Consider the following 23,977-nt stretch of genomic DNA (forward strand, 5'->3'; position numbering starts at 1 on the left):
AGGGCCACCGCGGTGTCGCTTGCTTCAAAACAGTCCAAAACCACATGGTATATGTTGCTCCTTAAGGTCTGGTAGCCTAAGGCGCAGAATGAGTGCCGACGTTGAATTGTTCCTGAAAGTTTTGCTGCCGCACGATAAAAGTAGCACAAACGGGGAAGCAGCCGCAGACGAACAAAAAAAAAAGGCTGATTACTGAGATGCAGATGCAAAAGCACAGCGACGTAGAGAGACCATGACGTATTTCGTGCTTTTGCAATCACTCCCGGTGCTCGCAATAAATAAAAGCGTGATCTTCGAGATTCCCTTCTGCTACCTCGAAACAGCTATCTCTAGGACTGCACTTTTATTTCGCCATCAGTTCTACTATTTGCCGAATGTTGTACAATTCAAGAAATACGTAAAAAGATTATAAATCATGTTGGCTGACTGATAGAGTGCGCCCAAATTTTCCAGACCACTGTCGGACACGCATGGTTCACCATACAGTGCATGTTTAAATTTCAGAAAGTTCATGTTATGGCCACTTGAAAGTAGAGGGAATGCTGTTTAGAATATTTAAAGCAAGCTGGTGGGTTTGTTTATTGACCCTTTTCGCGGCGATCCCGTGGGCGCTGCCATGTTTGATCACGTGGTGACGCGTCCATTGCTTGCCTCAACTGCCTTCGTGGCCTCCTTGTTTACAATGGAAGTGTATGACGCCGGCGCGGCTTAGAAAAACTCTGTTTTCGGAGATATCGTAGACGATGACCAGGTGGACGACACGAAGCTTTGATCACAGCTTCAAAGAACACGTAAAAGCGCTTTCGGAGCTGATTAAGCTATGTCCAAACGGCGCAAGCAGCGTATATGGTGCTTGTTCTAAAAACGGGGCTAAATATGTATTCCAAGCTATCCAAGCTTTCCGATTATGAATTCAGTCAGGATTAGTGTGCTTTGCATTTTGTTCTTTAATCGGCAAACATTTTGAAGCAGTGGCTTGTCAGTTTCGGACTCAGTGAAGTTCCTCGGTGCGGCCACTATATGATAATTTTCTGCCTAATCGCTCGCGGGTGTGCTCAGTTCCGATAGATTTGTTCTTTCTGCGCACAAGGCTTGAAATGTTGCTGCTTTGTACCTTGTAATAGCTTGTAGCAAAGGTGTATTATTGCTAGTAGCTCGCTTATTATTGTGGGCCGTCACGAAACATTCAGCTTCGACCATTCGTGCGCCATAAGTGTAGTCCGTCATTTATTGTGCGTAACAGTGCGCATATATTCAAGTGTGCTCCCATTAACTTATTCTCGATACGTCAGCGATAGAGTATACACATCCTCCCATTTGGGACAGATGTGTATAGATAACGTGCGCGAAACCTACTATGACAGGAAGCGGCGCTACCCCCTTTGTCATTGTTTAATGAGTGGTACTCACTCTTGCCGACGTTCTGGGGATGAAGCCCTTTCTTTTAAGGTTAGCGATACAAGGCTGGCGGATGAGCAAATGTCTGTATCCTCGAGGAAAGCCGTACATCACGAAGTGCCGGTAACACGTTCGGACAGTCGCAGCAGCAGTCCGCGAATTTGGCCTCACAGATTCATTCTATTCCTTAACATGCCAGTCACTATTTTTGCAGCCAACTACTGCACACGTCTTCAATCCACATGATGCAATCTAGAATGATTGGAGCACAGTGTGTTAGCGAAAACTCAGTTGCATTTCCGACAGCTGATCGCACAGAAGCAAGGTAGAAGCGGTAATGGTTTCGTATTCGTGCGCGGTAGCTGAGGAGAGGTATGGCGCGCCGCCGTGAGCGCCATCTCGTTTCTCTAAATCAAATTGCTTCGCGAAAAGGGTCAATACGACGTTCTTCTAAAAGAAATGACGCATTCTTGTAAAAACTTTCAAGCATATCAGGCAATCGCTATCTGTTCACGGGCAGCTTTACTGCAGCTTATACCGGCCAAGTCCAATGCTATGTGACTGCTACGTAGTGCGTAGATGTGACTTTATTGTAGTCATTAGCGCCGCTGGTTATAAACAGCCAAAATGAATATTCTGTAAGCTAATGTGCAAAACAAGAAGAAAGCAGATGATGCACACAAGCTAGTGAAGCAGGTAATTCCCAATGTAATTGAAGCATATTGACGTTCTATGATCTGTATGAGCTAATATTGATATTACTGGATTATTGTGAGGAAGAGTTCTATACACGTCCCGAAGCGTCGGTACGTGTTTCTCACATTTTTCTATGACCCATATTACTAATGATACTATTGGCAAAGAAGGTATATTTTACGTTTTCATGGTCAGCATATGTACCAGCAGCCCGTCGTGACGCTTCCTCTTCGTTTTTTGTTTTTAATTTCTCACTATGCAGTGCGTCCCACTTCGGTGAAGATCAGGCGTACCGACATTCCGATCTCGGCAGGCCTGCCCGCCGAGATTGCCTGCGAGGTGTGGGGCTCCAGGCCACCGCCTGTGGTCACGTGGTGGAAGGGACTGAGTGAACTCAATCACACATTCGTCTACCTGTCGACGGATGGCAATATGACCACGAGCGTGGTGTCGTTTACGCCCTCGAGGGACGACCATGGTTCCAGCCTCGCCTGTCGCGCCAAGAACCCGGCCATGGCGGAGAGCGTGGAGGAGGACACGTGGACCATGGATATCCAGTGTAAGTAGCCGCTCGCGAAGTACTCGAGTCCTAACTTTTTATTATAGCGAAAGCAAACATACGCATGACGCACTAGGCACTTGCAAACAAATGTTTTGTGCTCATTAAGTCAGAATTGCGTACGGCTTGAAGATGACGGCAATGCTTTATGATCGAACACTGCTCGTGTTGCACAAAATATGTGACGCTAATTGAATATTTCTCCTCTGCGATAAATTTTACTGACTTGTTCGTTGTGAAGGATTAGCTAAATATTGATTTCTTCCTTTAACTTGTCTGGTGACGCATATTATACTATTGAGAATCCGACTTTTGGTTTAGCGCTTCAAAATGGAATGCTAAATGTGTACTGTATTTCAGAACTATTTAATTTTATACGTGTAATCATCTGAGGCAACTATGCTGTGACGGATGACGAAGGTACGAATAAGCTTTGAACTTACCATAGGCGAACGTTTGAAGAGAAAAATGAGACTACGGCATTAGTATATTTTTTCATTCATTGCAGTAACGTTCAGTACTACCAACATTGAATGGAAGACGTATTTACTTTCCTCGCTTTGCAATTCCTTTATGTATGTGTGGTTCCCACGCATTTTCTATTGTTTTCATTGTCTAGCCAGATTTTCACCTTACGTTTCGCGCTGCAATTTCGTGTAGCGTAAGGAAAGCACTCTCGGTCGGTCTGCATGCTCAGTGTGTACCGCATCCATTCTCTTGCACTGTTGCAGACAAACCGAAGATATCGCTCCAACTGGGCACCAAGCTGAGCCTTGAGAATATCCAGGAAAACAACGACGTGTACTTGGAGTGCCGCGTGGACGCCAATCCTCCGGTGGACGAAGTGGCCTGGCAGTTCAACGCGCAAGAGCTGCAGGCCTCGGAGAACGTGCTCGTCTCCAAGAACTTCCTGGTCATCCAGCGAGTGCAGACGCACCACTCGGGCCTCTACTCGTGCAGCGCCGCGAATGCCGAAGGCCGGACGAAGGGCGAGACACTGCAGCTGCGCGTTCAGCGTGAGTGCTTGTCTACAATTCAATACTACCAATAGTGATAATATTATTATCAAAAATACTAATAAATGTCACAGGCCTGCGCAGCACACGCAGAACAGTCACAGCGTAAGCTGGAGAAGCGGCTCCATAGGAGCTTAATTTTCTGCACCAAGCACTACAGAGTCTGCGCGGAAAAGTCTCTTCGCGTCGTTTTCACGAAAACGATTTAAACTGTCCACCCGGCGTCGACGGCAAGCTGTGTCTTGCGAAGCAACACGTGGGGCTCTGCACAGCGGTATACTGAGCCTGACGTTGCCTGGTTGCAGCCGCGCGCATAGCTCTACGATTCGCTTCTTTAGGAGAGGTTCGTACCTTGCGAGGAGACACGATAAAGTGTACCGTAGAGTAACCACAGGCATCCAGATGACGTGGCGCACATATCGCGTCCCTTGACCCGTGGCAACGTAGGTTCCTGTTGATGATGATAATGATGACGATGATGGTTTATTAACACCCCTTTCGAAACGGGGTGGTGTCCAAGTCGTCTAGCCTACTTGAGTTAACCAGGTCCGGCTACATGCAGCATGTAACTGCTATATGCAACTGCTAAGTGTCGGAACACCTGGCGGAATATAGCGCCACTGAAATGCTGTGTTCGCAGGTATCAACGCTACGCGGCGCGCATGTCACATAGCGTGACAAATGGCATGGTACTATTGTAATTAAGATGGTAATGATGATGATGAGCATGATTTATAGGCATCCCCTTCGAAATAAAGCGGTGACAGTCAGCCAGATGATGATGATGAATATTATCATTTATTGGCGCACCTTTGAAACGCGGCGCGTAAATAGTCACCTAGCCAGCTTGATTTATTCAGGCACACAATATATATATTTTCTAGCATTTTTGTGTACATCTTCTTAAACTTCTTTTCCTTCCTTAAATCTTCTGCATTGTACCACTAGATGTAAATCTGCTACTAGGCGTTCCACGCATGCGAAGTGTGCACCTATCGACGCTATGTGGCGCGTATTTCACATCGCGTGTAGGGAGCCTACATGCAAGCGCCTTGCATGTAGGCTCCCTAATTGCGTGTTTCTTCACGCGCTAGGGCGCGTTTATAGGGAATTTTTCCGCCGCAACCTCGAAAACGTTGGCGTGGCTCATTGGTAGTGTAGCTGACTCCCGCACAGCGGGCATGAGTTCGATCCCGGCGCGAAATGGGTAACTTTTTTTGTAGCCTTAGCTACACTGGCCTAGCCAAGCCCGTTTCGCGCGGCACATCAAGAGCCGTGCTGCGCATGCGCAAGGATCAGTGATGTCACACGGCTTGCGCACCAGAGCCACCGGAGCCGCCACCTCTCGCGCACTCCGTCGCCGCCGGTCTGCGCATTCCAGAGGAGTGACGTCGTAGCCGTGGTAGACGCACTGGCGCCGGCGCGCGCTCGCTGTGCAGTCGCCGTCTGACACTGCGCTGGAGCCGCTGCGCTTCTGACTGGCGTTTGCTAGTGTGGTATAGCCATGGAGAAGGACAGCGCAAATGCTGCTCAACAGCGCAGCCGTCTTTGTGCCAATAGAGAATTTAGCAACGTGACGTTGAGCAAAAATAAATTTACATGTGCCACATAATACGTATACCGCGTGTGTGTCATTGGAGCAGCCGTAAGCATGACAATCAAGCTAATCCTTGACAATCTAGACAACCAGGAAAGCTCAGAATAATCAGCTGAACCTTTGCTAACAACTACGTATATCCTGGCATAGCCGAGCTAAGCCACTGCAACTTTTTTTCTCATTCCGGGCGATAGCAGCTACGGACACCATCCGCGGCAGCGGCAGCGGACACCATCGCCAACTGAAACGGCTTTTGGAATGAGCCCATAACAGCTTACATGGCTATATTTGGTGCTTGTTGCCCCTTGAAATTTTGACGGCATCAACAGCTGGTCGTTACAGGTATTTCTGCCTGATCAACGTACTGCTCACATGTCACCGTCCTCCTTCGACATTTCTTAGCATAGGGCTTTATGTGGCCCTCGCAACCGATACGTTGCAAATACCGGAGCCGTACTGGGTAGCGAAGGTAATGAACACGTAAGCGCAGCGCCCATTCTGTGCTTAAATACTTCGAAGTAGTTTTTTCTATCTAAATAATTCAGTGGATCTGATCTTTCTTTCTTTTAAATATAATCGTCGAATAATATGGTCCAAATTCTTATTTACACACTATTCAGTTTCTAGTCTTGACTTAGTTAGTTCTTCGAGTTGTTCCTGCATTCATTATATGCGCGTAAAGCTCCCCATTCTTAGCCCATTTCATATGGTATACACGTTCCATGGTTTAAAGGATAGTAATTATCAGCAATGACGGTACGGAAGCTTCTAGAAATAAATTCACCGTCTGCTTGCTGCTACAGAATGCTGAATAAAAAAGGTCCACCGCTAACCTAGTTTCTTGGTCTTCAACATTATATTTATGTACATGAGACAAAGAAACATATATTTTAAATTCTAAACACTTCACAAATGAAAGGAGGTTTCATGGATAGAGCTTGGTGCATGTAAATTGAAAACATATTGCTAGAGTAATGAACAAAACTCACTCAAAGCGCCATTTTTTTTTGCTTTTTGTGCTCAAGGCTACTAACTCACACAGCAGTCATATACTCATGAGAATCTGCTTATATTAAAGGAACGGTTAAAATTTCTCTAAAATGACAATAGCTAGAACAAGCGACGACTTGGAAGCATTCCTGTAAAAGCTTCAGCAAAGTGAACCATGGCACCTCGTGGCATAATGCTTGCATATTTAAAGCTTTTTTACATATTTGAAACATCACAAAGCACACAAGCGTCGAGAAATTCGAGAATACGTACGAATTTGGTGTTTATTTTGACAGAATCTGTGGAATAAAAAAGGAAACATGCTGCATTTTTCAATGAATCCGAGCGTGACTTGGGTTTAGTAAAGCCTCCTGATGATGGACGAAGGTTCGTCAAAAGGACAAATTGCTATCCAGCTAACTGTAGCGCCTAATCTACAAACACAAACTCCCGCAGAATTGGTTTGTCTTATTCAGTGTCCGTGTGCTTTAAGTTGTCGGCTAATTAAGCCTCTCTTTGCCACCTTAAGACTCCTGGTTAACTCGGATGGCGGAGCGATCAAACCGGAAAAGCTTGGTCCTGGGTTCCATCCCGGACCATTACAAAATTTCTGGTTAGCTGGAAACTTTCTTTCTCAGAAACTCGTCACGGTTTCTCGTAATTTCTTGCTGCAGTTCAACGGATACCATTTTTTCTCCGTTTCGTAAATATTAGTGTATTTGTCAGTGAACATTAACCAGTTCGCCGAATTGTACGCGTTGCTACAACAATGTATTGCAATGCGCACATTGTTTCACTTTCTGCCGGTGACCGTTTTGCACGAGTATGTTGCAATCATTCAACTATCTCTATGCACAGTATTCTGTATTCAAAATTACTGCAATGTTGTCGCTAATTCTATAGCAAAATACTCCTGTATATAACGGTTGCCCGTGCGACGAGAATGTTACCGCACATTCTCTAGTGTGTGCGGCCACCGGCGAATACGCAGCTATGTTTGGTGGCGCACGTGTAAATTGTGGGCGTACTTGATCCTTGCGTTGGGTTCGACGACAAGCGACACTGTTCAGTGGGAGTTTGAGCGTTGCTTGCATTCCTTGACACACGTTCGCCAACTGAAGAGATATATCCCGAATTCATTCTTTTGGCAGTGTTCACTTAATTCTTTAATTCTGACATCAATGCTTTAGAATGAGTCAAGTGTGTTTGAAAGCCTACAAAGAAAACGCAAATTTATAGAGCTGGACTGCTTAAATATATAAATTAGAATTTGTGCTCTCATGAAATAGGTGCTTCATTAACTTCCGTGGTATAGTCTATTCTCACAAATAGCGTCCCGCTTTGGTGCAATCAGTTTGTCAAAGAGGAACGTCTACGATCACGAATTTTGTAAGGTGTGTTCGAATGAAGCTAAAAAGTTGTGTCGGATCACAAGGGCAATATCGTCCCAATGTTGATGTCTATACGAACAACGCTTAAGCGCATTGTCGCAAGGCGGCAGCCCCGCAAGAGACGCAAAGGCAGAAGCGCCAACAATTGGCACTGTGTGACAAGCGAAGTCATCACTATGGGACAGGCTCTCAGGTCTGCCAGCGCAACAACAGACATATCATGAACATATTTCAACTCGCCTGGTTCTCGTAACTTGTGCAGTACATTTCAGGTAGCTGCCAGCGATAGACCACTTTCGCCCTCTTTCGTTCAATGGGGCCTATAATCATGTTGCGCGCCATTTCGATATTATTTCTAGTGCATGAAGTGATAATATGCATGGTGCCCAATATAGCTGTGTATAGGTGGTATAATTTTTTTCCCTTTACCTCTTTCTTACTCGGTTACATACAAGCACAAATTGGGCCAGAAGAAAATGATGCTAATGAAGACTCGCAGATGTTCCTAGACCGATATCAACAGCGCTGACGCGCATGCATGAATTTTCCCTCAGTTAGGCGCCGCCATCTCGTTGGTAGTGCTCTGATCGCATCGGCGCAGGCTACGCGCTTTCATTAGCCGCGGTCGTAGTTCGATTCCCTTTGCAAGAAACTCTGAAACGGGGCAACGCTATCCGATAAGAAAATGGTGTAGTATGAACTTATAAGCGTCAACACAAAAATTCTGGGTGAAGACAGAGCAGCGGTAAACGCTAAACCTTTTTCAAATTGTCAGAACGAATACGGAGGTTGCTGCAAGTCTGCGCACGTGCATGGCACTCAAAGAGCGAACAAGCATGAAGCGCTGAGAGCTTTCGATACATGAAGTTGTATATTGGTCCTACCGGCTACTCCTTAGGGGCTACGGGCACTGTCCAGCTTGCGAGAGCCCACACCCAACTCACCCACCACCGTGGCGGCGTAGTGGCTTTCTCGTTTCGCTGCTAAGCCCAGTATCAAATTAACGTGCTTTTGGCGCAAACCCTAGGTGGTCAAAACTATATATGGGAGTCCCCCACTACGTCGCGCCTGGAAATTGTATTGTGGTTTTCGCATGCAAAACCACAACATTGTATTTAATTGTTTAACAGTCACATGTCTGTGCTAACAGCCCCAGAGGCACGCCAGCGCACGTATACAAACACGTAACATCGACACAGTGATAAAAAATGAACCAAACGCTTTGTTAGGTCTTCTAAACAGCGATGCGAGGGCTTCCAGGACCCTTGATGAGCCTACAGGAGGCAACGAAGCGTGATGCTTACGCATTCAGCAGTGGTAAAAGCTACGGCTCTTGGCGTGTGCCGTCCCTTGGTGATCTGTCCGTCTAGCCGCTTCCACTCCGCTCGGTGTCATTGCTGTTGCAGTCGTTCCCCAAAACTTTCCCTGGGCGAGGGCAGCCCCATTTGGGGGCCTCTTCTCCCCGAGAACCGGTCGGCGTCACAAGGGGGTCGGTAGAGACTATATCGGCGTGCCTCCCGACGTTCCCGGCCATGCATATATTCTGGATACAATGTTTACTGTTGTTTTTCGGATGGAAAGTTCTAAAATCTAATGAATTTGTGCCTTTTGCTACTGTGAAAGCAGCCTGTCACGAAACACGTAAACCCAAGCATCGTCGAGTATGAATAAAGGTCAATATATTCGATGAAAAACGCCCAATGTCCAGCTCAAATGCCCGTACGAAGGTTGCGAAAGAAGAGAACAGCGGCGACGGGGACTACTGGAGCAAAGATGCCCTGCGTGGCGCTGTAGCAGCGGTTGCGTAGCGAATCTGCTCGTGATATGGCTCTTTTCGGACCTATATCAAGGTCGATTCACATAGGTCGCGAAGCTTCGGGCGAAAAGCGGTTCAGAACAAATTGTCACCGACAACAGCAAGCGTAGTTATGGGAGCAGCGATTGAAGCGCGACTATGTTTGGAGGTAACAAACATTGGGAAAAAAAAGCGTTTTATAATTAACGAGAGACACAGAGATTCATTCAACGAAAATAAAGTTCCTAATAAATTTTTTATACACATGGCGAGAAACGAAGTGACAATTCTGTTTTACTTCATCATTATCAATAATACATTTTTTTCAGCGCCCACCGTAAGAGCGCCCATCGATACCTGTGGGCGTTCACGCCGCTATCACTTAGATTGCAATGCAGCTCTTGAAGTGTGCAGAAAGGTGCGCTCGTAAAGCTGACCTGTTACAATACGCCCCCCTCACATGTTGTCTTGTTTTGCTTGCCGACGTTTGTCTAAATTTGGTGACGAGGGTAGTTTCATTGATTTTTAACCTGTTCAGTCAAAAGCAGTAATTTTCGACCACCAGACAATTGTTTAATTTAGTCGTTTTCGTGCGACAGCGCTGGCCGTCGGGCTTGGTGTCCGACGAAAGGACGAGCACTCTACGTTCGTCGGCCTCCTAAGAAAGTACGTTTAGTACAGGGATGCGATTTCGACACCCGTAGGGCAGACCTTTTGCTTCCTAGCTTTCCGTGCTGAAAGCTCGGAACGCCCATCAAGTCGAATGGCGGGGCATTTGGATATAAAGCTCTAATGGCAGGTCTCCGAAAACAAATTTCGCGCCAATGAGATCAAAATGACGTCACTTCGGTTTTCAACGGATATGACGTCAAATTATTTTTTGTTCCGCCGGAAGTGTTCTCTCCTCAAACAGATGGCGCTAAGCCCCATGAACCGCCGACAAGTCGCCATGTTTTGAACGTATGGGCTTCTATGGAAGCTTCGCTACCAGGTATATCTACCTTGCCTATATTATCGATGATCAAGTTGGCCCCCTTGGTTGACAAAGCATTGCGTTTATTTAAGGAATCATATAGATGCCTCAAAGGCTAAAAGTACCACCACTTAGTAGACGTGTTTGCGTCCACTCTCGAGTCCAGTCACTCCTCGTGAGCCTGCTTGCGCAAGGGCGAGCCTAGCGCAAAGGGCTCATACCCTTCCTTGGAATTCTGCCGCTGTTAACGAGCACATGTAGCAATCGAAAGAAAGCGTTCGGCAGCTCGCAATGATTTATAACTTGATAAGTGGAGATATACAGTACTTGGCAAATACAGTAGCTCGTGAAAGAGGGTGCCTTGCGCAATGCGTTTCCAGCTCCAGTGCCTGTGTCGTCCTACAGGAGTGCGACACGGGCGAAACAAAAACAAAAAAAGGGGGGGGGGGGGTCAACGGCAGAAACTCCACTAGTTACCCTGCATCGACAATGGAAAGAATGGCAAAATGAAACCGGCGAGGAGGGGATGTCCTGTCCCGTAAAGTGGTTGTGATAAGAGGCACGGGGTTTATTGCTCGTTTTCCGATAACAAGGTTGAGCGGCTTTACTGTCGCAGGGCCTCGAGGTATCTTGCTTAACGTTCCGTGACGGCCTCTTACGGTTCTTTCTTACCCAAGGCTAGCTGTCCTTGCTCGTTGGTTGACGTGAGGTGGCCGTTACATGTCCACCTATTTTCATTTGCTTCTAGACATTGTTTCATTGTGACATCTTCCTCCAAATCTAGATATACGTTTTTTTTTTGCTGAAGCTTTAGCCTATTTCTCTTATATGCGGCATATGAGGGTACCTAAAATGGCTTGTAGCTTTTTATCTTCTCTGCCAAAGTGTCCTTTCATAACCCCGGGATTGCTGTTACGCCTCTAACAAGACGCTCAGTATTGCACCGTTCTTCCGGTGCAAGTACATCAGCAAAGAATGCCCTTACAAGTCGCAATAGAAAACTGTACAATCTCAATTTCACGTAGTCAATCTGCCTTTGTATGTTCTTAATCAAGCCGCTGGGTCTACAACATAAAGTGGTCGCTAGGACTTTTAAAGCCAAGCTGAATAAGGTAGTAGGGCTAACATGCGTAGCGGTCGTTTCTTTGTAATTCCGCACTGCATTTATTATGCTTCTTCGAGAGGTTGGCAAACATTATCATCATCACAATCAGAAGGTGCAAGAGTTCTCTCGAGCATTGCATTAACCGTTCTATTGTGCTAAATGTGATGTACATTGGTGAATGTTGAGTGAGAAAAATTATTCTGGACCCCGCCACTACAGCGCAGCTCGTTGACTAAGTGTTGCTTAGGAACGTAGGTCCAAGAAATAAACAGGTCCAAGAAATAAATGCCTTACTAACTACAGAATTTACCCAGCATGCAAATGAAGCGAAATAACTATTGTAAACCCGTAAACCAGCGCTAGCCTATTGGGAACCTGGAATCCACGAAAACCTGCTGCGATACCCCGGATAATTTCTAATTGAGGTGGTTAGAATTGTTGGCTCAATACGCATAGATGTGTCGCGACGACAGTGTTTGTTGATTCACTAAGGACCATGCATAGAGAAAATCACTTTTTTCTAAGTATTAGGATTTCCTCATTGGCCAGCTCTCTGTCTCCCGCCGCTCTTGATTATGATTCGCAATATAAAGAAACCACCGCCCTCGCGATGGCTAATCGCGGACACAAAGCTCGTAAGAAATTTTATCTTAAAGCCGTCCATGTGCGCCCATTTCTGAACTGGCATATTTCTTGTCATCCGCCGTACCGAGCGACCGATCCGACCGATAGCGGCCACACTGCTATCTGGCGTATCTTGCGCATCTTGACATAGAACTTAGCGCAAACTCCAACGCACACATTTTCGAGCTACGCGGATGTGTTGTTCTGTTTCCTGATTCACCTGAATTTATAACGGTTGCCTCATTCAGACTCTAAAATGTACACTTTGGACTACTCCATGTTTGCAATCCAATCATAGAGCGATTTCATGCATCGCACTTTCATGTAAATAATGCTTAGCAATTAATACTTAATGCTTAACTTTGGCCATCAGTTATTTTTTGTTAACGTTTTAACTAACGCTGATTGAAAATGTCTGGGAAACTGTTCATAGTGCTGTCACTGACTCTGGTCCACTGAGTCTGTTGGACGTTATCTACAAACAATGACAAACACGTTTTAAACTTAATACGTGAACAGTCACAATAAAATAAACAGTATATCTCTGCATCCCTGAAATAATGCTCCAGTCTGGGTCATAGCGCCTACTTTAGAGCTCCTGCAAAATCAACATCCATCCGATGCCACCCTGAGGGCGAAACAGAAGAACTACTTCTTGCAAAGCATGGTCAATTTCAATACTGTTCAATCCAGGAATCGGCTCAGTGAGTTTACCGTCCCAATGTAACACTTGCGATTAAGAGCTGCCAAAGTAGGAGGCCAACTGTGCTTTTTGTTTTCGCCTGCACATAGATCTTTCCACGGCCTCTCGAATTTTTATTAACATGGCGCGAGCATCATTGGTATGTCAACGCTTTATGTAACGGTGAAAAGCTGCAAGATATACGATAGTAGGTGCTTGCGCACAAAGTGTAGTCCAGTGAGAGCGTCGCGTGCTAGGCTGTCGACTAAAAGCGGACCTGAACTACCCCTCGGGCTTGGTGAAAAAACGCAGTCCGCGGATGGCATATGCTGCTGTGAGTATCTCAGGCAAATTTTGCTCTCGCGCGCGGAGCGTGGAGCTCGCAAGCGGAGCGCGAGGTCACCTTTCTCTCAAACGGTCTCATTTCAACACAAGCCTGCTCCCCTCCCTCTTCTGGACGCTTTCTTTCGTCATGTAGCGGGTTCCCATACGCGGCTGCTATTGGCCAATAGCTGACATCAATCAAAAAGGGTGTTTCGATAAATGCGATTCTTCCTACCGTTACTGTGTATATTTATTGACCAAGTGCAATAAACAGGCTGAAGTAAGCGAAAATGTGCGTTCAAATTTCGATAATAATTACGTACTTCCAGAAGAAGCACACTGCCGTCTGCTCATGCTGAGCCGCGGCAGTCCGCGTAGGAAACTAACTTTGGCCACCCTGCTTATCTGTATCGTAGTGGTTGGGTCTCGCCAATTGCGGCTGATTTTGAACGCTCAACTTGCCTAGAACCACCCGAACCTTAAGGTCATACCATACTCACGCTTGCCAGCGTGTGCTCACTCGTGGCCGCTCTGCGTAGACGCCTTGGCAGACTAATTGATAGCGCTTCAAAAATGTGCAAGTTGGATGCCACTACTAGCTGTTGGTGAAGCTGGTGAATGACAAAGCCGGTCCGCACCAGGTAGCACTGGTCAGACTGCTGCATATGAGAGCGAGCACGCACTCAAGCCTTGTCGTGCGCAAATGAAACGCTGCGCATGCGCACTACGGTTGCACGTATAGCTGCGGTGGGCTACGTAGCGTATATACAGGGTGTCCGAGCTATCACGCAGCACGATTTAAAAAAAACAGGAATGACGCTGCGCGAAGCAAACCTAGTGCGTATTATTTTCAGTACAGTGGAGTAGCCGCCAGTATTTTTTTCGCTACTGAGATTTAATTAGCTAATTGTAATTAGTTATCTAACTCGAGTTACTGTCCTAATTATCAAAGTGTCAATGAGGAAATTGTAGAGCAACATGAAAAACTCCCGATAGAGCTTTCTGTTGCTCAGTACGGGCTCCATAAAGGGGTTTTTCCGAGCGTGAAAGAAGCCCGCGAATACACGCAAAGTGCCTCGAGCGACCAGTCGTGCGGCAATTCTGCATGTATTCGCGGGCTTCTTTCACACTCGGAAAAACACATTTATGTAGCACGTATTGAGCAACAGAAAGCTGTATCGGGGGTTTTTCACGCTGCTCTACAATTTTCTCATTGACACTTTGAAAATTAGGATAGTACTTCTCGAGTTAGATAATTAATTGCAACTAGCTAATTAAATCTCAGTAACGAAAAAATTACTGGCGGCTACACCACTGCACTGGAAACAATACGCACTAGGTTTGCTTCGCGTAATGCCTTTCATCTTTTTTTTTAATCGTGCTGCGTGATAGCAGGGACACCCTGTAGATACCGCGGCCGCCGCGGGGTGCCGAGACGAGTCCATTGGCTAAGCGCGATCCGACTCGCTGAGGACAGCCGCATTTGGCCTACATTTGGCGCGTTGAAGGCGCCAAAATCTGCAGTGGCGTCTGCGAGTAGGCACAAAGTGTGGGACGAAATACATGGGCGTTCCAGTTACTGTCGTGCTTCAATGCATAAAACAGCATTTTGGTGAAAAAGTCATTGGAAAAACAGTGCGTTTTTGCGGCAAGTTTGATGGCGCATATCTCCAAACTGGTGTCATTCTGGAAATTCATTCCCAGTGGATACGCCTCACAAGTTCACAGGCTACAATTCGGTAATTGCAATATGTGTCGTAACGTAATTAACTAAGAAATTATTTAGTGAATTTTTGTTGAATAGTTGAATATGGGTTTCGATTTCTCATGCCACTAATGTCTGCCTCATCGAATAACCCAGCTCAATGTTAAGAATTGTGGTACCTGCCACAGGTGATTTCTAAAAATTCCGTAAAACATAAAAATGAACACCATGTGTAATGCGACACGATGTGCAAATAGAATGGTTAGATTAAAATCAATTCACTGCGACGCCAAATGGTGAACAAATCCAGAAACCCGAGCGCGCAGCCTTGTCCTGGTCCCGTCGTTCTGCGCTTCTCCAAGTGAATTTCAAAATGCGCCAACAAGCTCGATTTTCAACACATCCGCAATAAATTGTTGAATGAACAAATGATGATTATGTGAGGTGATATAAAAAAAAAAAACGTTGTGGTAATTCAGCATGTTTAGCAAATGTGCTCAAATATAGCAAATACAAAACGCAACAAAACAAGATGTTCTGTAATTTCTGCTAGCAAACGCTTGTCAGCCAATTAGCCCAATCGAATAGTAGCAAATAAATACAAATATACGCACACCAAAATTTAATTAAATATGGGGTTTTACGTGCCAAAACCAGTTCTGATTATGAGGCACGCCGTAGTGGGGGACTCCGGAAATTTGGACCACCTGGGGTTCTTTAACGTGCACCTTAACCTAAGTACACGGGTGTTTTCGCATTTCGCCCCCATCGAAATGCGGCCGCCGTGGCCGGGAAAAATACGCACACAAGTATGCTAATTGTTAACAGTTGTACATTATCCTGTGTGCGATAGTTGTATATTATCCTTTACAGTCGAGGAACTTGTTCAGGATTTTCAGCTAGTGCAAGATGGCTGTGACATGTTTTTTCTTCTGTTATGCGGTATACAACTTTGAATGATCATTCTTGGCTGGTTTCAGTTGGCTGAGCACAGACGGGATGTAAGCGTGAGAGAAACTGAGAAACTCTCTTCGTCGTCATGAAGCACTTCCATGCCAGCATTTCGCTTCCTTTCAAATGTCTGAAGCGCACGTTTTGAAACTTCCTTCCGGAGTTCAGACCATCAATCAAAGCTGTGGTGCCGGTTCGCGTACGTTTGTTGCTGATGTGCTTTGTTCCCTTTGCATTGTAATATCAGAGTGTGGGGCGCATAAAGAGTTTGAGTGAAGTAAACGTAAAAATTCTGCGCAACGGCGTGCTGGTACTATGACCTTTTTTTACGAGGACTCCTGTGCTTTGTGTTAGCGAGAGTATAGCGAGAAGTCGTCCTACTCCATTTTCAGGTCGCACTTTCTTCTTACGCCTTCAGCAGTATGACGGTGAACTTGGCGTGAAAAAAAAAAAAAAACGGCAGTCGACCGTAAAAGCCGGTTTTGATGGAAAGCTCGGATGCAACGGGTTCCTGCAAATGGCCTGGCACCAATGTAACTTTATTTCTTGTTTCGTTGCTGTTTCATTGCTCTAGACTGGAGGCATTCTGGGACACTCTGAAGGCTGAACTCGAATTACCCTGCGTAACATTGCAGGTTTTATTAGAATGCAGCATAAAAGGGGCGTGCGCCGTAGGGTCGGATAAGTTTGCAATATTGTAGTTCTGCCGCCTACTTACGTTTGCGTGTAAAAGCTCGTACAGTTCTTCAGTTTCTCCAGGACTTTTCAAGAGCGTGAATTCTTTACCGAGAGTGGCTGTATAAGGTAGGCTGACGCATTTTACCATACGTTTTTTTCAGCGAAGCTGTTATAGGCTAAGTTCCAGGAGATCGCGACCGTGTACACCGGAAGTAGGAACAATTTTGTGGGGTCTCGTTTTGTGGCCTCTCGTTCACTTGGTATATACCAAAATTGGCATGGAAGGGTACGAATGTATTATTAACCTGACTGATAGGTTATGACCTATAACATCACATGTTCGTCACTTACATCACAATTAACGATAATAAAATCACGTGTGGCGCATACCCTCATTGGATATATGTGGGTATGAGCCAGAGATACGCGTGCATGAGCCAGGGACAAAAAAGGAAGAAAGAAGGAAGGAAGTAAGGAAAGAAAGAAAAAGAAAGAGAGAAAGAAATAGAGAAGGAAAGAAGGAAGGTAAGAAAGAGATCACGTGTGGCTCCTACCCGCGTTGAATATTTGTGTATGATCCGCCGAGAGCAGGAGCGGGACCGATCTTGTCGGCGTCGCGCCAACTCCTCGGCAGAAGATCGGACTTGGCGCAGCAAACGCACTACTTGGTCATCGCGCGGGGCGAAAACCAGACGCCGGTGTCCTTGCTCTTTCACGGACATGCCGAAGACGCTCAATATAGTCAAAAATAAATCATAATATACAAATTCACTATAGTAATATTCAGTACAGCAGACCCATCATAGTCACAGCTTCGCTGGCTGCCATCTTCACAATATTGGAAGGCTCCGAATTTATTGACGAATGTATTTCTTGAAAAGAAAGCTAAAGGGAAATGACAGGGAAAGTCATGAAAGTTAGTCAGTGTAGGGACCAGCCACGGAGTAAGATAGACAGGAGCGCCGACTCCGCCGCCGCGCAACGCATTCGCTCGGGACAAAACGTGCAACGCAAATTATACATCTCGTAGCGCCATCTGTCGAGGCGCGTGGAAAACACTCATCAGCTTGCTTCCATGTGCGCATGCGCTGAGTGGCGGAGACCGGCGGAGACCGGCGGAGACCGGCGGCGGCGACGGCGGCGCAGAACGGGCAGCGCGGCACCCGCTGAGCGTGTCGTCTGCTGCAAACGTGGACCGTCGGCCGTCTCAATTTGACAGCAATCAAACACAAAAAATATATGCGCACAAATAATAAAGCGCAAGTAAACACGCGGTAGCGCTTTTATGCACGCATACGAAACATTTTTAGATGTCTTTAGAGGGAACAGACGATAAATGATGCTGTACAAAAAGACACAACACAGACGTACTTGTTTTTCACTCCTCTACGTCTGCACGGAAGCGAAGGTGGGAAATTTTCGTCTTCCTCGCTTTGTTTACCATGTCTGCAGTATGTTTATTCATGTCTGACGGAACAAGGTATCTTGATACTTGTGCGTGAAGAGACTGAGCAACAGGACAGTGTTTTGTTCCTGGCTGTAAATCTGGGTATGGCAAAGGACGCGAGAAGTTTTCGCTCTTCGCTTCGCCATCTGATCTTCAACTACTCCACCAGTGGCGTCAAAAATGCCTCAAATAAGCGAGCGCTTAAAGCAATGGACAAAATATGTGCACGACACTTCGAGAAGCAGCTTATTTTTGATAGTTACTTCAGCAAAGACAAAGGTGATGTCCTACTAGATCTAAAGAAAGTGCCTCGACTTCGAAGCGGAGCAGTTCCTTCAATTTTTTAGGGAAGCCTGGCGTAGCTCAATGATGCTGAATGCCAGGAGGAACCAGAAGACGCCAATGCGGAAGGACGGGAGGAGCTCAATTTAAATTTCTCTTCAACTACACACAGTGCAGGTGCCTTTCCTTGCCCAGACACATGCCGTAATGTAGAGAGAGAGAAAGGTAAAGAAAGACAAGGAGGTTAGCCAGTGTAAATGCCGGCTGGCTACCCTGTAAATTCTCAGCCTCGCCTTCGAGATGATTCCCCTAGTTATGCAGACACATAGTCAGAGCTTCTGTTGTGAAATAATGAGCAGGAAACACTGGCAGGAATTCCCAATTATTATGTTTAATGAGAATGTGGGGATTCTGCTCACAAGAGAACCGGGCGACACGAAAAACACCGCGAGAAGCAAAGAAGCAAGCGAAGCATCTTAGCACTTGATGCGTGCTCAGATAAAGAAGAGTGATAAACGTCAGCTTTTGCGTAAAAACTTCTTTTCGCTGTCGTCTTTCATTGCTTGAGACCACCCGAACTGCCGTTATATCGCCTTACCATTTGCTATAGTTTTTCTCTCTATCTTTGTTTATTTTCTGTTCCTGTGCCTTGTAAAGTTTCATGTAGGCCACCTGACAAATGCCCTGCATTTGGCCTGTATAAAATAAATTAAGTAACATGATACAGGACTTGTTTCTCCTGCTAACGTCACTCCGTGAACCGCAAGAGCTATGCGTACTACAGGCGTCAGGGCGTGCGCGGAGCAGACGACAAAACGGATAGGCAAGCAGGCGCCGCGAGAGAGCCCCCGCGCCTTTGCTCCTCTCCGCTGCAGATTTTTTCTTAAGTCGTAGCGCCGTCTGGCGAACACGCTGTGAAGCAGGAGCCGGCGTTGCAGAATGTGTCCCTTCCAGACGAGCGGAGTCGGCGCTCCTGTCTTATCTTAATCCGTGGGACCAGCTTTTAATTCAGCACTTCCATACAGACGCTAATAAGTATGTAAAGCGATTTTAAAAAATCTCAAGTACTTGCACGCGAAATATGTGAAGCACGTGAGAATTTCCTATGTAGTACCTTTGTCTCTATTCTATTTGATGATTGAATAGCTCTTGACCCTGTAATTACTCTATAGAGGCTACATTTCTTGACAGCGTTACCAAGATTTATTCACGTGGCCTTTTAATGCCACCAGTTTAAAAATTGTGCCAAGTGCCACGTTGCTTCGGGAGTTAAAAAAACGAAATTTTTAGTTTAACCTCTGGAACCTAATCAGTGGAATATGTGAAGCGCCGTAGTGGAGAGCTTCTGATTAATTTTGCTCAAGTAGGTCAAGTAGGGTGCACTTAGTGCATGATACGGGAGCGTTTTTCCTTTGCGCTCCCACCTGACTGCGGCCCACTCAACCGGGATCGAACCAATGACGTCGCGCTCAGTGACCCAGCCAGCACCAACTTCGCTGAGACTATGGACGTCCCTGAAACCTGATGTGGTGATCACCTAGAACCAGACACCACCGACGCGTACCAGCACGCAGGGTGGGTCCATGCTGCCGAAAGCGGAGTCAATTCAACGCTCGACTGGGCAAAATCCGAACGCAGGTTCGCTTGCATTTCCAAGAAAAGCACACACCCAGAAGGGGAAAACTTTTTGACGGCTATTGGCGGCGCGGTCGTTCTATAAACTTCCACCAACGTATAGCGGGATCGCTGGCAAGCTTTTGCGTTGTTTGGTATACCACGTGACCACCCATTAGCTTTATATGACGTGATAGTCTCCTTCTTTCATGTCCTAAGCCGTACTGCACTTTGCTACTTGGCGCGTTTTGAGTGGATCGCGTGAAGGCGCTGTAATGAAATACTTGTGCCGCTTTCGAATAATTGATGGTTCGTAACAAAATGTGGAGTCAACAGTTACGTAAAAAAAGTGCAGAAACATTTTTCGTGTCAGCACTCCTTTGAAGACTACTCTTCAGTCCCATGTCCTTAGGAGTCGCATTATTAGGCTTAAAGCGTATTCTGCAGAAAACGGTCTGAACCAGTGCCGCAGGCTTTCTTCCGTTGAAAATGGGCGGTTTTCAATCAATTTAAAAACTCCCTTCAGAATTTCTAACGATTCGAGGAGATAAAATTTGTGTTTCTGTGCGTCACTAGCACTGCCTAGATTTGCCGCCATTCTTATAAGCCCATTAGCCCCAACTTTTGGTGCTGCCCTGGCGTTATAGAGTGTGTCATAAGAATTAATAATTAGGCCTATGATTCCGCGTCACCAAACTTTCTCTTTGACATTTCCGCATGGTGACGCCGCAGACGCCCCGCTGTGCAAGGCCAACCAGCACGTCGTGTACGCCGCGTCACGGCACCAAGAGGTCGAGGTGCACTGCGAAGTCGAAGCAGACCCGAGCAATGTGACGTTCGAGTGGCGCTTCAACAGCACGCTGCAACAGCGCCCCCTCAAGGGCTTCTGGGCGGAGGGTACGCGCAGCATTGCGCGATATATCCCTCACAGCCACACCGAGTATGGGACCCTGCTGTGCACAGCCTCCAACCGCATCGGCAAGCAGCGACAGCCGTGCGTCTTTCATGTCGTCCAAGCAGGTGAGTTATCTAGCCGCTAGCTCGGTCTTTAGTTGAGCCGATAGCCAATATCGGCTCAATTGGCTTGCAAATTTGTCATTCCAGTTCGGACAACTCCGAGTGTTTTACAACGAATCTGTTCACAGGAGCTCTGCAAGGGCTTTGTTGCGGCGGGGAAGGTATGAGGTCGACGGCATGGTCGATATGAACTGTCCATGCACTACAACGTAATTGGAGGTCCGAAATAGCGTTGAAGCGAAATCATCAGTGATAATAAAATGTCACAGTTTCGCCCTAAGGGCGAAGCAATGAATGCGATAGCAACACAGCAATGTCATACGAAGTAAGGTGAGCGGCTTTGGTAGCAATATGAATTGTAGTAAACATGAGCTGATTAAGTAAGCAGGTGTGCTGTGGCGCAAGTAGACCGACATGAAGAGAGACTCGATGATCACGAGAAGGCGCGTGTGAAACGGTGGTGTTGATGAGAAGCGCTTCCCGTGGGCAGCGCGTGCGAAGGGACACACCTGTAGCGCTGCACTGCCGATCCGGGCAGCATTGCATGTGTAGCGTGCGTTGGAAAATGTGGCCCGACTATTACTAACTGAATGAACAAGCGTGGTGTGAGCGCGCACAAACACGAAGAGATCACACTGAATGACAGCAGACAACGACTGTCAAAACGCTGGCAGCAAGCATACGCCGCAGCGGGCGAAGGTACGTGCGGTCTATCGCTTCAACGGAAACTGAGCGGCGAATGCACTTAAAGGTCAGAGCCGTGTGGAGATAAGAGACGGTGCGAGCGAGCGACGAGCGCGGTTGTTGGCAGAGAAGTGCGCCCCCCCCCCCCCCCCCTTGCTCCCTCCGGCGCTGGCTTCCTGCTTCCTTGCCTGCGCGTGGGAGATTGAGTGCGTTCGCTCTCCGTGATAGCGCGCGTCTCCGCACGCTTCCTCTCGGGCATACGGCGCGCGGCGAAGATTTTATCTATAGGGAACCTCACGGCGACGGCGACGGCGACGACGACGGCGACGACGACGCCGACGGCAGAAATCCGGTTCAAGTGTCCATATAATTGCTATCGCAATAAAATTGAAAGTTACCTTGCACTGAGGTTATTGTACTGGAAAGCAAATTATACGTAAGGGAATTTTAACCAACAGTCACTAATTTTGGTTCATGATGTAGCGTTATGCTGGCTCCACGTGAGAGGTCAGCTAGGAGTTAGTACGGCCACATCAGTGAAAGCTGTGCTTCTGATGCAACGCGACAGCTACTGGCTTGGTGTGATGCCGTGAGTCACTAACAGACCCCTGGTATACTTCCGAAGGGTATGAGAAGTCGCTTAAACATCGGGTTATGAACTTTTGAGTGGCAGCAGTCGGGATGGTGGGGAACGAGCAGGGGGCCGGCTGGCGATGACAGACCTCGTCAATGCCAAGGGCTGTGAAAGTACGTGCAACCATGTTGTAGAATTTTTTAGTCCTACCATGTTGCGATTTACAACAAGAACTGTTGAGTAGTTGCCTAACTATCACGGCATGTGAATACAGACAAATAATGTAACCAGTTAAGCCTACAACAGAACTAGAACCACGACAAACCAAAACCGCCTTTACATTTATGACAATAAAGCAAGAGACAAAAGAGCTGAATGTAGATTTCAGCCGTCAAGCATTAAAAAAATCGCTTTTTGATTCTTATTTAGTCGGGACGTTTGCATTCTCGACTGGGTCAAGTCAGGACCCGGGACATCTACTCAAAAGTCGGGACTGTTCCACTAAATTTGGGACGGTTGGCAACACACACACACATACATCTTCGCTGTCTTTACTATATTATGTCAAATTGGCATACATCTATGAAGAATTGTTTTCCAAGCAAAGATGCGATTGCTTTTAATGTACCAGCAGATTCTGTTAGCTTAAGGCAATTCATGTATTGTACAACGCCTAAGTAATTTTCTTGATGCAGAGATCACGACATCGACAGCTTGTAGATCGCGTCTCCTGTAGTAATGCTTGTTGCTACATCAGTAATGACGGTAAAGGACGCACGCGCCAAGAACACGAGTGATGGCAGCTACATCTTGTTGTACTGGCTTTAACTACAACCAATTTTAGCCACAATTCTGTGCTGTGTGGCCAATTTCGCGGGAAAAAAAGCGAATATGATTTTTTTGTCGAAGCCATGTTCCTGTCCACAATCTTTACGGCCGCTGGTAATTGGAACACAGTCGCTAAGGGCAAGAATAGTATAGCATGAGTTATTTAATTAGAGCTTCGCAAGATTTCAGGGCCAGCGCATCTGCTCCTATGATGTTGTCATGATTAGCAAGGAAAAGGTCGTCAGTAGGAATGGTGCCTTCTATGGCACGTTTACAGATTGTGTACGCCATGTTGCAGTAACATTGCGAGTTTTACAGCGAAGGTGTTAAGGGCTTACTCTTCGGTGGTCGCGTCCGGAAATAGAAAAAAAAAGTCACAGTTTCGCCCTAAGGGCGAAGCAATGAATGCGATAGCAACACAGCAATGTCATACGAAGTAAGGTGAGCGGCTTTGGTAGCAACAACACGCAGAACTGTTGTCGACGCCATCGGCGTTTTGCCCGCGTTAGCTCAAAATGTGTGCGGCGTTGGTGACTGTTGCTGGAGCCTCTGATATAAATAGGCACTTGGTGCTGCAGCTAAACGTCGCCTCCCTTCCCTCCCCCTCCCCAACGGCCTCTCGCTCGTCTGAAGAAGGCGCGTTTGCTCTACATATATGGTGATTGTAAAGGAGAAAAGAGACGCCTACTTCTGCAGCCCTTAAGCGAGCACGGAGCAGAACGCGCGTTTGTTCTCCGCCGTGCGTTCACTCCCCGTGAAAGACGCGCCCCTCGCGCCCTTTCACTCGCACATACAGCGTTCGGCGCGCGGCGACGATTTCATCTCCATTGACGTCATACGGAACCTCACGGCGACGGCGACGGCGACGCCGACGGCAGAAATCTGTTGCTATCGCAATAAAAAAAACTTTAGTTGGCCGTATGCTGTATGTGCGAGTGAAAGCGCGCGAGGGCGAGGGACGCACGCTTTGACGAGGAGCAAGCGCACAGCGGAGAGCAAATGCGACTTATACCCCTGTCACACGGGACAACCTAAGTGCACTTTGAG

At 46.8% G+C, this 23,977-nt stretch overlaps 1 protein-coding gene across 1 annotated transcript in view; it reads left to right on the forward strand.

Moving 5' to 3' along the window:
* The window catches only part of LOC119440302 (hemicentin-1-like), a 293,403-nt gene extending 272,392 nt beyond the window's left edge, over positions 1-21,011 (forward strand). The window contains exons 6-9 of the mRNA XM_037705226.2: positions 2,357-2,653; positions 3,385-3,669; positions 20,560-20,847; positions 20,932-21,011. Coding sequence (XP_037561154.1) covers positions 2,357-2,653; positions 3,385-3,669; positions 20,560-20,847; positions 20,932-21,011 — 950 coding nt within the window. The remainder of the gene's footprint in view (positions 1-2,356; positions 2,654-3,384; positions 3,670-20,559; positions 20,848-20,931) is intronic.
* The last annotated feature ends 2,966 nt before the right edge of the window (positions 21,012-23,977 follow it).

This window comes from Dermacentor silvarum, chromosome 2 (assembly GCF_013339745.2).
Source record: "Dermacentor silvarum isolate Dsil-2018 chromosome 2, BIME_Dsil_1.4, whole genome shotgun sequence".
Taxonomy (NCBI): Eukaryota; Metazoa; Arthropoda; class Arachnida; order Ixodida; family Ixodidae; genus Dermacentor; species Dermacentor silvarum.